The sequence below is a fragment of the Mesoplodon mirus genome (assembly GCF_964341445.2).
Source record: "Mesoplodon mirus genome assembly, chromosome: 14".
NCBI classification, from domain to species: domain Eukaryota; kingdom Metazoa; phylum Chordata; class Mammalia; order Artiodactyla; family Ziphiidae; genus Mesoplodon; species Mesoplodon mirus.
In genome coordinates, this window is record NC_138990.1 from 6277749 (window position 1) to 6292118 (window position 14370).

Here is a 14370-nt window from a genome sequence, read left to right on the forward strand (position 1 = left end):
ATGGTTAAAATGGACTCTACCCATTTTAGCATTCTCAAAGTCATTAGCACTATCAGTTATTATTTGAGAAAATTAGAATAAAAGAGCCTAGGCCCAAATGGGACTAGGTTTCCTCTCCCAGGCACTTCTAAGCTTTTCAAGGTAATCATTCCTTGTCTTTTATATTTCAAAATCACCTTCAAAATGATTTGGTTTATTTTATTCAATTTAGTTTAGCCAGTAGTCCAATGGCATTTACATTATTTTTAACGCAAGGACAGATTGCTTTGTACTTGGGATTTGCATGAACTATCATTTATGGTTCATTATTTTGTGGTAATAGATAATCAGCTTTTTGGAAACAGATTCATTTCCAGGTTATATTTCTATCTCTACATGCATATTTTAAATGGATTAATGTGGAGCACAGTGAAATCCTAATTCTCTTCTCTAATTATATTCCTGGCCCTCACAAATTAACATCCTAAGATGTTCACTGTGTCATATGTGGTTAATCCAATGCATTTCTCTCCACCTCTTTCAGATTACTTTGCACTTTTGACAATGGTATGTTGTTTTTTTTTCCTTTGGGGTGGGGGTGTTTTTTTAAAGCCAGTTGTTAAATCTAAACTGCATTTGCTTTATTGCTGTTTGGCCCCAGGAGAATCACCATTATTATCAAGGGTGAAGGATTGCTAATTACCTAACAGAATCGAAAGTAGCCTTGGCTGTCAAGGGGATAGTTAAGATATTTCTTGATGATGTTATGTCTTAGATTATTAAAAGACTATTGATTTTGATCTTGAAAGTATAATGCAGATAAAAATTTTAGTAGATTTATTGGACTTTTTGACCTGTGGGAAGAATATGGATTTAATATTTCATTCCAATTCTATTAGCTCTCTCTGTAGAAACACTAAATAAGAAATGTGAAGGGAAGAAAAAATCAGATAGAAATTGACATAAATTATATACTTACTGTGTGTAGAACTGGGAAGACCAATATAAACAAAATGTGGTTTCTTACATCTTGCTCCCTGAATTTCACTCCCAGAATTTCAACTCTTCCTTTGATAACTCACTCTACCTATGTGTAGCACACACACACACCTCACTCAGTATGTCCAAAGTTAAACTCAACAGTTCAGCACTTCAGCTTCCCTCTTATTTCTATCACCTGGGTGAATACATCCATATATACCAAATTGTACTAGCTAGGAACTTCAGAATTGTCCTTCTTCAGCACTCTTAACCATCCAGGCATGAACAACGTTCTAGTTCATCCATTAGAAAAGTAGTAGAAAAATAGAGGGATAGACTGTAGGGTAGAGCATAAATGACAATTTGGTATTTCAAGAAATGCAGTTGCACTTTCATTTGAAAGTGTGATTTGAGTCACGCAGTCACATTTCTGTCAAATTCTGTTTCTATTGAAACTGAACACCTCTTGCAGTATAATCCCCATGTTAATGAAATAGCATGAAACATAATGATATGGTGTTTCAGAAATCTTCAGATGATCCTGTAAATTTTGAGTCATTGTAAGCACTTTTCACAATTCATAAGGAATTAAGCAGCACAAATATCAATTAATGGAAGAATCGCATTTCAGGAAGTCTTCCCTCTAGTATTTCTCTCTACTCAAAATGCAAAATGAGGAAAGTGTAGGGAAAGAGAAATCTGTCTATTAGAGGTTAAGTGGGGTTAAGAAGAAGAGAGTGGTAATAGAGACAGAAAAAGAGCCAGAAAAACCCTATAGAATTGGCTGTAGAACAGCTCTCCCGCCCTTATTTGCTTTTCATGGACTGTAATAGAACAAGATGTGAGGAAACATCTGTTGCCTTTTTAAAATAGTACTTTGATATTTTAAAAAGAATAGTGACAGAATTAGGAGAAGCCTAATTTCCGTGGTTAGGGACAGCAGACACCTATGGAATGGAATAGAGAGAATTTGTCTAGTACAGCTTGATAAATTTGGGGGCTATGGATTCGTCTGCCATGCTCGACTCTGGGCAGCATCATAGAACAATTGTTAGAGCATGGGCTCTGGAGTTAGGCTTCCTGGGTTTAAATCTTGGCTTTCCCACTTAACTGAACATAATAGTATTCCCTGTCTGAGGGGTGAATGTGAGATTGAATGAGAGAAAGGAAACTTGAGAAGTTAGTCCAGAGACTGGCTCATGGTAACATTTGTTAAATGTAGGCTATTATTATTATTATTTTCTTAATTAAGTAGCCACTTCTCTTAGACTTGATATAAGAATTTAATGGGCTGCCTTATAGGAATAGAAAGGCCCTTGAGCAGGAAAATATACAAGTCTCTTTCTGTGGATAAGTCTAGTCAGTGTATATTCAAGCCAGCTTGAGGAATGGCTGGCTACAGCCCACCTTTGAGACTTATTTAAGCTAGCAAGACCAGCCCAGATAAAGGCTTAGAACACTAACCAGAGTAGCTGAGCCCCACCTGACGGTACAACCAGTCATTACTGCTGTATATTGAATGTAGTTCAGAGTAACAGAGCAAGTACAAGAAAAATCTGCAGGGATCAGATCCCAGGAACTGCTGTCGTCAAGGTGCATCCAAGCCAGGAGACCAGTCAAAAGGCCAGGACAGATTGCTGGGCAGTAGCACAGCCCAAGCCAGGAGGTTTAGTTAGAAAGAATTCAGGCTCTGAGGATGAGACTAAAAATCACAGACCAGGTGAGATGGACGCTCTCACTAGACTTAGTCATGATGTTTATAGGATGCCCAGACAGAGTTAATAATTGAGATCCGTTCATTTTGAATGATAGCTAGTCACTGAAAAATAGGACCCCAGAGATTAAATTATGCTTCAGAGAAGTAATACAATGTAGTGGTTCAGATGTTGGTATTTGTAGAGAGAGAGTACATGTTTTAATTCCTATTTTGCCAGTTACTACAGGGACAAGTTATCCTACCTCTCTAAACTTTCCTTTTCTCATCTTTAAAATGGGGATAACAGTTTCAACTATAAGGATTTTTAAAACTTGAGTCATGCAGATTAATTAAAAGGACCAAGGCAATGCCAAGCACCTAGTAAGTGCTCAAGTAATGTTGGGTATTAATATTATTAGAATTTCATTAACACGTCTTGTTTGAAAATGCCCTAGTTACAGTATACACCACAAAATAGAATACAATTATGTGAAATAAGTTTTCTCAAGACTTCCATTTAAACATCTTCTTTCCATGTAGCTTTACTCGTTTTAATGTATTTTCTTTAGGAAGTGAATTTTTAGCAAGATGTGCCACTTGGAAACCAGGTCTCAGTGCTATTTTGGACAAGTATAAAGGAGACCCATTTTTAAGTAAAACAAATTATGATTGTGCTGAAAATGATCTAAATCATTACAGTGGGTATAGGGCAAATGGTAAAATTTATCCCTGGGGAATTCAAATTTTAAGAAGAAGTCAAATTTTGTATTAATTTTAGATTGGCCTTATTGCCTTGGAGTATATTTATTCAGGCTTAGCTGGCCCTCACCTCCTCGCTTTGCCTCGCCATGAATTCAGTACCTGCCCCACCAGGTGGCTTGAACAAAATCATTGACTTTATAATTTAGAGCTGTCTCACTGTCAACCAATGTGTTAGGTTTATTCATAGGATTTCTGTGTCAGGCTGGGAGAGCAAAGGGGTTCTGAAGAAGAAACAGGCTATCATATTTTTGCAGCAGAATTAGAAACCATCTATCTGAAAATGGAATCTGTGGTAAAAATCTCCAAATTATTTGTAATTCTTCTCTTTGGATCCACTCAGTTCTCCCAACTCAATTATCCCAAGATTTGCTTTTTGGGCGACAATTTAAAATACAATAGACATATCTTGCCCTAATCTACTTCTGCTAATTCTGTTGCCCCAAAGCAAATCAACAGAACCGTCCCTGATATAATATCATTCTACTCTCTCTTTATCTATTGCACACAACAGAAGTAACTAACTTTATGACCGAATTTTACTCTTTTTTGAAACCTTATAGAATTTTACAGGGAACTGTCGATTGGCCAAGGAGTATGGTATCTATCTAGCTCCTAAAGAAACTATGACTGATCTAATCGTCCCAGCATTTTGCTATCTTATCTCTTTTCTTCATTATTTGTACTTCTGCCTGGGGGTATAATTGGAAAGATGAAAAAGTGAGATTCAGTTGGATAATTAGCTGTGATGTTACCAAACTTGTGGATGGTGGAAGTCCTGAAATCATTGGTTGAAATAAGCCTTGAGAGAGTCTTTGAGTGTCATTAATCCAGTGGTTCTTAACCTTTGGCATGAATCAGAATCCCCTGGATGGCCAGGTTTTTGATTCAGAAATGTGGGGATTGGCCTGAGAGAGTGCATTTCTAACAGGTTCCCAGGTGATGTGGTGCTGCTGGTTCAGAGACTGTACTTAGAGAATCACTGGACCAATCTGTGCCTGGCTTCCTTTCTATTAACATGAATAATCTAGAATTTGCTTTTCCTTAGCTAACTTTAGAAACTTATGCTGTAAAAGTAAACATTATGGGTTAAACAGTTATTTTTGTATATGGACACTTTATACAGTGTAATAGAATTGGTAACATAAGTAGTTACTCTATCCAATTGGTTGATTTAATTTGCAAAGCAATCAATTATATATTCGTTGAGTCATGGCTCTAATCCACAAATCTCAGCTTCTCTATATTATTGTAGCATCAATGTAATACTGGCTTTTAATCGTGTGTGTGTGTGTGTGCCAGTGTGTGTGGTGAAGGATCAGTTTTATGGTATTGCAAGAAATTCATACGTAGAAATCTTCTTCCATTGTTTTCTCAAATAATCTGATTTTATGAGCTTTTTTGTGATAGAAGAATTGAGTTTATTTCTCATAGAATTTTTAAACTCAGAATAATGTTTATTTAGCTTTTTTTTTTTTTTTTTTTGTGGTACGTGGGCTTCTCACTGTTGTGGCCTCTCCCGTTGCGGAGCACAGGCTCCGGACGCACAGGCTCAGTGGCCAGGGCTCACGGGCCCAGCTGCTCCGCGGCATGTGGGATCTTCCCGGACCGGGTCATGAACCCGTGTCCCCTGCATCGGCAGGCGGACTCTCAACCACTGCGCCACCAGGGAAGCCCTATTTAGCTTTAATAAAGGATGTGGAACAGATAACAGCCAGAATAACATAATAGAGTCTTTAGATATAACTTATTTTTTTTTTTTAACATCTGTATTGGAGTAGAATTGCTTTACAATGGTGTGTTAGTTTCTGCTTTATAACAAGTGAATCAGCTATACATATACATGTACCCCCAAATCCCCTCCCTCTTGCCTCTCCCTCCCTCCCACCCTTCCTATCCCACCCCTCTAGGTGATCACAAAACACCGAGCTGATCTCCCTGTGCTATGCGGCTTCTTCCCACTAGCTATCTATTTTACATGTGGTAGTGTATATATGTCCACGCCACTCTCTCACTTCATCCCAGCTTATCCTTCCCCCTCCCCGTGTCCTCAAGTCCATTCTCTATGTCTGCGTCTTTATTCCTGTCTTGCCCCTAGGTTTAGATATAACTTCTGATGTCCCCAGTCACTGCTTGGACCTTGCTTTGGTCACAAGAAATGACAAGTTAAGTGAAATCAGGTCACATGACATAGTGGAGTCACTGTGTTTGGGGTCACTGGGCATAAACACTGTTAATTACTTCATACCCAGAAGGTTGTATGCCTAGTTCCTATTCTCTAATATAGCTACACCGATTACAAGTTATGCAATGAGCAATCTCAGCAACTTGGAGCGCATTACTTAGGGACATTCTTGGATCCCTCATTTAACTGCAATGGATACATTTCCTTAGTTGATATTACAGGTTTAATGAACAGACTACATTCAGGCTTCCCTGAGGCTGGAGTAATATTTGCAGTCCAGCTGTTAATTCTTTCCTTTCACTAGGTGACGTGTAGAATCCTGGCTGAAAGGGGGTCTGAGAAATGCAGTTTTGAACTTTTCCAGCTTTTGTGGTCCAGGAGTTTGAAACAGTTATTAGACAGTCTAGTATACAGTCCATAGCACACTGCCTAACTGGTTAAAAGCAGAAAAGAGGTAACTTGAAAAATACCTGGCCTTAGAGTCTGGAGATGAACTTCTACACCTACTCTGTTCTAAGTTGTGACTGGTCTTAGCAATTTTAAAGCCATTCTACCCAGTAGGGTAGCAGTATGGTACAGTAGTACAGTCTTTAAGGACCCCATCACTTAAGCTGTATAAACCTGTGAAAATTGCTGGACCTCTGCATGCACCAGATCTCTCACCATATAATGGCAATGACAGTAATACCTACTTCACAGAGTTGTTGTGAGAGTTAAGTGGGGAAACAAAGTTCTTAAAATAACATTTGACACATCATAAGAAATCAATATTTCATTAGCACATGGATAAGGGGGTCTCATTGAATGTTCTTTGACCTATGCAAGCCTGACACAACTGTTGATATTTTATATGAGGTATATTTAAGACCTGGGAATAGTCAGATATCGCAGCACAATAAACACCTAAGTAAAAAGTCAGTGCACCCATGGACGCATCCCTCTGCTTAGCTGCCTGCAACCTATCAATCCTGAGTTCAAGATGGAGAAATAGTCTACAAATAGATACTTCCACTGGGAGAGCCATAAAAGCCCTTATAACGTTTTATTCTTTAGTGCCTGCCAAATGCTTTTCAAATAATTGTCATTATTACCAATCAGCCTAATGCAATAATGTGAGATGTTCCACTTAGGAAAACTTTTGTTATGTTGGAATTCTTACATGCCAAAAGGAGGGTTTTGTCTTTCGAGGTACTGGGATTTTAGAAAACTGCATATCGTCAAGTATCCTCTATTTTTTCTTTTTATTTTGGGATTAGGGCTAGAAGACAGGTGACTGCTTTGTTAACTATTCTCCTTATCATGTAACAATCTGCTCCTTTTTTGGCAATACTGTATACTTGCACAAACACGATATTGTTTTAACTGAGAAATTGCACCTCCATCTTCTGAATGTTGTGCCTTGGCTAACCCAAGTATCTTTCATTCTTCTTCCACTCCAGCTGGACAGTGCCACATCGCTCATTCAGGCAGCTAAAAATCTGATGAATGCTGTTGTCCTCACGGTGAAAGCATCTTATGTGGCCTCAACAAAATATCAGAAGGTGTATGGGACAGCAGCTGTCAACTCACCTGTTGTTTCTTGGAAGATGAAGGCTCCAGAGAAGAAGCCCCTTGTGAAGAGAGAAAAGCCTGAAGAATTCCAGACGCGAGTTAGACGGGGTTCACAGAAGAAACACATTTCGCCTGTACAGGCTCTAAGTGAATTCAAAGCAATGGATTCCTTCTAGGACGATAGGCTTTAACAAGAAAGCTTTTTCTTTCTTTTTCTTTTCTATTCTTTTCTTTTTAATTCCATTTTTGTATGTATACCTGCTGACTCATATGCCTCTGGCATGGGGAAATAAGGGAGCAGTGTCTGTTTGCATGTAAGATGAGATGTGATCAATACTGCTGATCCATCTGTAGCCCAGGGAGGGGACAGGAAGTTCCTGTCCTAAGGTGGCACAGAGCTGTCCTTTGCAACATTCTAGTAAAATTGGGCAAAGAGTTCACATTGCAATGTTTACGGGAGTGGGAGGGATGGGGAAAATAAACTTAACTCTACAAAAGCAAACTCTAATGCATGCAAGAATCATTAAGTTGGCAGGTATATTAATAAGTGAAAAACCTGGAAGTGTAATGGTAGAACATAAAGCTTGTATTGCTTCTGTTTCAGTGCAAAAATGTACTAGCCAATACGCTTAAGTGTGTGGCCCACAAATTGAGCAATTTAACGTTGACATCATATCGATGATATTATGTGGAGTTTTTACTAAGGGGAAACTAACTCGTCCAGCCTAAAATGTTTCTTTTAATCTGTATTCTGTTCTTTTTCTCCTAGTCGTGCCATTACTAGTGCTCATGTTATCAATTTCCCCCTTTACTGAAAACATAAACATTTATTTAAACCAATTATAATCCTTCTGGGGGCACTGGAAGCACAATGTGGTGATCATCTTGCTTTTACTTTTTTAAAAATTTGAACTATGATTTTGCTAGAAATAGGAGGCCCAGTGATGGAATATTAGAGGAATGGAAACTGGCAGTGTGTGAAGATTTAGAGGCAAATACATAGGTGTAGCTTGGAGTGCTGGTATCTAATATACCATTGTATCCACTAACTCAAAATAAACACATGTAATCTTGACATCTGCAGAATGCTTTCCTTCTTTGAATGCATGCTTATAAAAGATTAGCTCATCTTCTTGAAAACTGATTAAAAATGCTTTGTGTTCATTTTTAGAAATTGGAGGTAAAAGTAGCTTGGTGACATGTAAAGAAAACTCTGGGATATCTTTAAGTCCAGTAATTGGTTTTTTTGTGTGTGTGTTTTCCCATGTGTTTTTATTCACTTTCAAACTGAATCTAAAATGAGAAAGTCATGTGTTAGAATTTTCTGGACCATGTTTAGCCCTGGGTTAACTTAAGAAACTTAACATGTTCTCAGAGAGAAACTGAATCAAAAGAAAAATATATATAGAGAGAGGTCCATTAATTTCAAAATATTTTATTCATTTCAATATTTTATTCATTCATTCATTTTCTATATATACTGTAAAAAAGAGGGTCTCTGTCTCATTACTAAGAAAGAGTGGACTGTAGTCTTTCAGCTATAGCTTGAGAAGTGAGGAAATAAAAAAAAAACAAATATTCATTTGAGTTCTCGAAACTCCTCCCATTCGAATGATCTCTACAAGTTTGCAAGTTATAGTATGTCTCCAGAAGACTTCTGGTAAAACGTGTGTATTTCTTAGCAATGTGATAACATATTGGGAGACATGGACACCTATGCTTTGTGTCAGCTTAGTTACAAAGTCCCAAAGAGAAGAGATTGAGAAGTTGTGGAAGAAGAAACAGTCCAAAATGTTATTTAGAGATGGTTCGGCTCAAATCACTGCTCACCACCACCCCATGATGAAAACACCACTCAGGATGAGAAAGATCTATGGATGGAGAAGCCAAGATAAAAGCTGTAGAGTTATGTTCAACACTAATCATTAAACCACTATTTCAACTACCCTGCTCCCTTAATTTGTGTAGACACTGAGAAAGGCAACTATTGACATTGTCACAACTATTTATGGAATGCGTCCTCTGAGCCAGGTCCTAAGTTGAGCACACCACTGAGTGCACTTATTGGCAAAATTGTGTAACTCTCTGGGTTTATGCATTCTGTGATTTAATGGGTTGAAAATATTCTTCAGACTAGCCAAGAAACATTTAAAATTCAAAGGCTTCTTGGCAAATCCTGAAAAATAGTCAGCAGGCATCAGAGGAGCATCTAGAGAATGTCATTGACTTTGCCCTTAAATTTGAGTTAAATGTTTTTATTTTTTTTTGTGTGGTACGTGGGCCTCTCACTGTTGTGTCCTCTCCCACTGCGGAGCACAGGCTCCGGACGCACAGGCTCAGTGACCATGGCTCATGGGCCCAGCCACTCCGCGGCATGTGGGATCTTCTCAGACCAGGGCATGAACCCATGTCCCTTGCTTTGGCAGGCAGATTCTCAACTGCTGCGCCACCAGGGAAGCCCTGGAAATGTAGAGTTTTTAAGTGGAATGGTGACACAAGCAAGCAGTTCCTACATAAGATGAAACTGATAATCTATGAGGAGGTGAGACCTGAAAGGAGCTAACTAATATTAGTTAAAATGGACATATGTGATAGAAATGTAAGAAAAAAATGCAGTTACTCCTTGAATAACTAGATGTGGAGTATGAATGATTAAAGTAATATATAATTTATTCAAGGAGACTAAAGAGTCATAAAACTGAAAAATATCTACAAAATAGTATGTGAACATGGGCTAGAACAAAGCAAATATATGGTATATTTGAGAAGACAGGGAATAGGTAATTAATCCCAAGCAAATTGAGTTACATGGGGTATTTCCAACAAAAGTAGCACCTTGGAATAATGGATGATCAATATTCCTGATGGGTGGAAACTAAATAAATCTCAACTTCCTTTTTGCTTGGATTGATGGTTCAAAAGATAAAATCTTTATATTCTTTGAAGGACCTTAAATATCCAGGGAAACATAGGTTACCTTCAGAAGATCTCTAGTTTTTCCTCCACTAAATGTTGAAGAATGTGAAGCCAATTTTAATTTTAGAAGTCAACTTTTATAATCAGTTGGATCATGGCTTAGCTCATGGATAAACTGGCTATATGTGTCATTATGATGACATTGTCATTTTTGAGCATCAGTTACATGTTGGGCACCTTTCAGACACAAGAAGTATAAAGATCTATAAAATACTGTGTACAGCTGAATCAAGAAAAATAAGCCTTCAAAATACTGTGGTTTGATAAATTGTAGTCAGTAAATTTGCTGATAGTAGATAATAAGTCATTTGATCTCTGTTGCTGTGTCATTGCCTACTAACCAAATCAAAGAGGTCAGTACTTACTCTTCACTTGAAGATTGTGGAATTTTTAAAGGTAATGAAAGGAAGTGAATTAACTACAGAAGGCTGCTAATGATCCTATTTTAACACCAGTGCCAAGAAGTGCCAACAGCAAGTGGTGGACTAGGAAGCTCCAGGCCCTTGTTCACACATGGAAACACAAAATAAACAACAAAATACCACCTGAAGTAGCTTTGTAGGAAATATAGAAACCAGTTACAGATTTGTAGTAGCCAAACAAATGTTTAACCAAGGTAAAGTCACACTTATTATGGAAGGAAATTTGGGGCTATCTTTGCTCACCCATATCTTGCCTCTTTCCTGGAAAAGCATGAGGAAGAAGCTGTCGAATTTCCGGTTCCTCCCATGCAATGGAAAAAAAAAAGAGTCAAACTTGTTTGCATTGTTCTGCTTTGTCTGCAGCTTACTAAGTGACTAGTCTCTGTTTTTTCTAATAAGGAGCTATGGTGGAAATGGTGGCATAGTTTGGATATCAGGTTGGAGCCCACTGAAAGCAGTGGCAGTCACAATGACATCTAAGAGCTGTAGGGGGACTACAAACCTGTGAACTATTGGGGGCAAGAAATTATGGGCAGAGGAATACAATAGAACATTTAAGAAGCAGAGAAAAAGCAGAGATGAGACTGTTAAGGAATATAAGACATTTAAAGGAAACCATACAACTGGGGATATGGGTGGGAAAAACACACACACATGCCCAGGGAACAGGCATGCTTAGAAATGCCTGAAAACACTATAAGCATTTATATTAGGTTGATTAGTGGAGACCTTTCCCTTCACAGAGCCAGCCTGTAAAGACTGGCAGAGGTGGCTGCTTTTTCAAATGCCCAACTATATGTTGTCTACAAGTAACTTGCATCAGATCTAAAGAAACATATCAGTTGAAAGTGGAAGGATGGGAAAAATATTCCATGCAAATAATAACCAAAGGGAGGCAAGAGTGGCTATCCTAATACCAGACACATTGATGTATGGAACAGAATAGAGAACCCAGAAATAAACCCACACAGTTAGGGTCATTAATTTGTGACAAAGAAGGCAAGATTATACAGTGGAGAAAAGACAATCTCTTCAGTAAGTTGTGCTGGGAAAACTGGATAGCTACATGTAAAAGAATGAGATTAGAACTTGTCCTCAACTCATATATAAAAATAAATTCAAAATGGATTAAAGACCTAAATGTAAGACCTAAAACTATAAACATCCTAGAAGAGAACATAGGTAGAACACTCTTTGACATAAATAGTAGCAATATTTTTTGGATCTGTCTCCTAAGACAAAATAAACAAAAGCAAAAATAAACAAATGGGACCTAAACTTAAAAGCTTTTGCACAGCAAAGAAATAATTGACAAAACAAAAGGCAACCTGCTGAATGGAAGAAAATATTTGCAAATGATATGATCAATAAAGAATTAATATAAAAACTTATAAATAGCGTATATAACTCAATATCAAAAAAAGAACTCAATTAAAATGTGCAGAAGACCTGAATAGACATTTTTAAAAGAAGATACATGGATGGCCAACATGCACATGAATAAATGCTCAACATTGCTAATCATCAGAGAAATGTAAATCAAAATTACAATAAGATATCATCTTATGCCTGTCAAAATGGCTACCATCAAAATATCTACAAATAGCAAGTGTTGGTGAGTATGTGAAAAAAGGGAACCCTAGCATGCTGTTGGTAGGATTATAAAATGGTGCAGCCACTATGGAGAACAGTATGGAGCTTCCTCAAAAACCTAAAAATAGAACTACTGTATGATCCAACAATTCCATTCCTGGGTATATATCCAAAGAAAATGAATGCAATAATTCAAAAATATACATGTACCCCAATGTTCATACAGCATTACTTAAAATAGCCAAGATATGGAAGTAAGTGAAGTCTCCATCAACAAATAAATGGATAAAGAAAACACACACACACACACACACACACACACACAATGGAATATTACTCAACCATAAAATGTATGAAATACTGGGCTTCCCTGGTGACACAGTGGGTGAGAGTCCGACTGCTGATGCAGTGGACACGGGTTTGTGCCCCGGTCCAGGAAGATGCCACATGCCATGGAGCGGCTAGGCCTGTGAACCATGGCCACTGAGCCTGTGTGTCCGGAGCCTGTGCTCCACAATGGGAGAGGCCACAACAGTGAGAGGCCCGTGTAAAGCAAAAAAAAAAAAAAAAGTATGAAATTCTGCCATTTGCAACAACATGGGTGGACCTAAAGAGTATTATGCTTCATGAAATAAGACAGAGAAAAACAAATCTCTATTTTAACACTTATATGTGGAATTGAAAAAATAAAATGAATGAATATATTAAAACAGAAATAGACTCACAGATATAGAGAATAAACTCATGGTTACAAGTTGGGAGAGGAAGTGGGGGATAGATGAGATACAGGTATGGGATTAAGAGACACAAACTACTATGTACACAATAAATAAGCAACAAGGATATATTGTAGAGCACAGGGAAGTATAACCATTATTTTGTAATAACTTTAAATGGCATATAACCTATAAAAATATTAGATCACTAAGTTGTATATCAGAAACTAATATTCTTAATCAATGATACTTCAATATAAAAAAGTGTACTAGAACAACTGTACCCCAATAGATTGAATAGCCTAGATGAAATGGATAAGATCCTAAAAACACACAACCTAAGAATACTGAAGCATGAAGAAATTGAAAATTTGAACAGACCCATAACCAATAAGGATACCGAATGAGTAATGAAAAACATTCCAACAAAGAAAAGCCCAAGGGCAGATGGCTTCACTGGTGAATTCTACCAAATATCTAAAGAAAAATTAACACCAATCCTCCTCAAACTCTCCCCAAAAAATTGAAAACAATGGGAGCACTTCTGTACTCATTCTATCAGGCCAGAGTAACCCTGATACTAAAGCCAGACAAAGGTACTACAAGAAAAAATCTACAGACCAGTATCACTGATGAATATTGATGCAAAAACATCAACAAAATTCTAGCAAAGAGAATTTAACAGCACGTTAAAAGGATTACAAACCATGACCAAGTGGGATTTATTCCTAGGTCTGCAAGGATGTTTCAACATACAAAAATCAATCAATGTAATACACCACATTAACAGAATGAAGTAAAAAAAAAAAAAACATGATTATCTAAATTGATTAAGAAACAGTATTAAACAAAATTAAATATTCTCATGATAAAAACACTGAACAAGATAGGAATAGAAAGAAATTATCTCAAAATATTAAACAACGTAAGTGAAAAGCCCACAGTTAACATCTTATCAATGGTGAAAGAGTGAAAAATTCTCCTGTAAGGAAGAAGAAAAAGATGCCAGATTTTAACTTTTTCTACAACATAGTATTTGAAGTCTCAGCAAGAGCAATTAGGCAAGAAAAATAAATAAAAAGCGTCAAAGTTGGAAATGAAGAAGTCACATATTTTCTCTGAGTGCAATTGAAATATTCTTTTTTTTAAACATCTTTATTGGAGTACACTTGCTTTACAATGGTGTGTTAGTTTCTGCTTTATAACAAAGTGAATCAGTTATACATACAAATATGTACCCATATCTCTTCCCTCTTGCATTTCCCTCCCTCTCACTCTCCCTATCCCACCCCTCCAGGCAGTCACAAAGCACAGAGCTGATCTCCCTGTGCTATGTGGCTGCTTCCACTAGCTATCTATTTTATGTTTGGTACTGTATAAATGTCCATGCCACTCTTTCACTTTGTTCCAGCTTACCCTTCTCCCTCCCCATATCCTCAAGTGCACTCTCTAGTAAGTCTGTGTCTTTATTCCCATATTTCCCCTAGTTTCTTCATGAACATTTTTTTTTAG

At 37.4% G+C, this 14370-nt stretch overlaps 1 protein-coding gene across 4 annotated transcripts in view; it reads left to right on the top strand.

The window, feature by feature from the left end:
- CTNNA2 (catenin alpha 2) overlaps positions 1 to 7390 on the top strand; it is a gene marked incomplete at its 5' end in the record, with an annotated part of 1039969 nt that extends 1032579 nt beyond the window's left edge. For all 4 annotated transcript variants that reach the window (XM_082642275.1, XM_082642276.1, XM_082642277.1 and 1 more), the window contains one exon: positions 7040 to 7390. In XM_082642275.1, the coding sequence (XP_082498401.1) occupies positions 7040 to 7327 (288 nt within the window). In that variant the 3' untranslated portion in view covers positions 7328 to 7390. The remainder of the gene's footprint in view (positions 1 to 7039) is intronic.
- Between the last annotated feature and the right edge of the window lie 6980 nt (positions 7391 to 14370).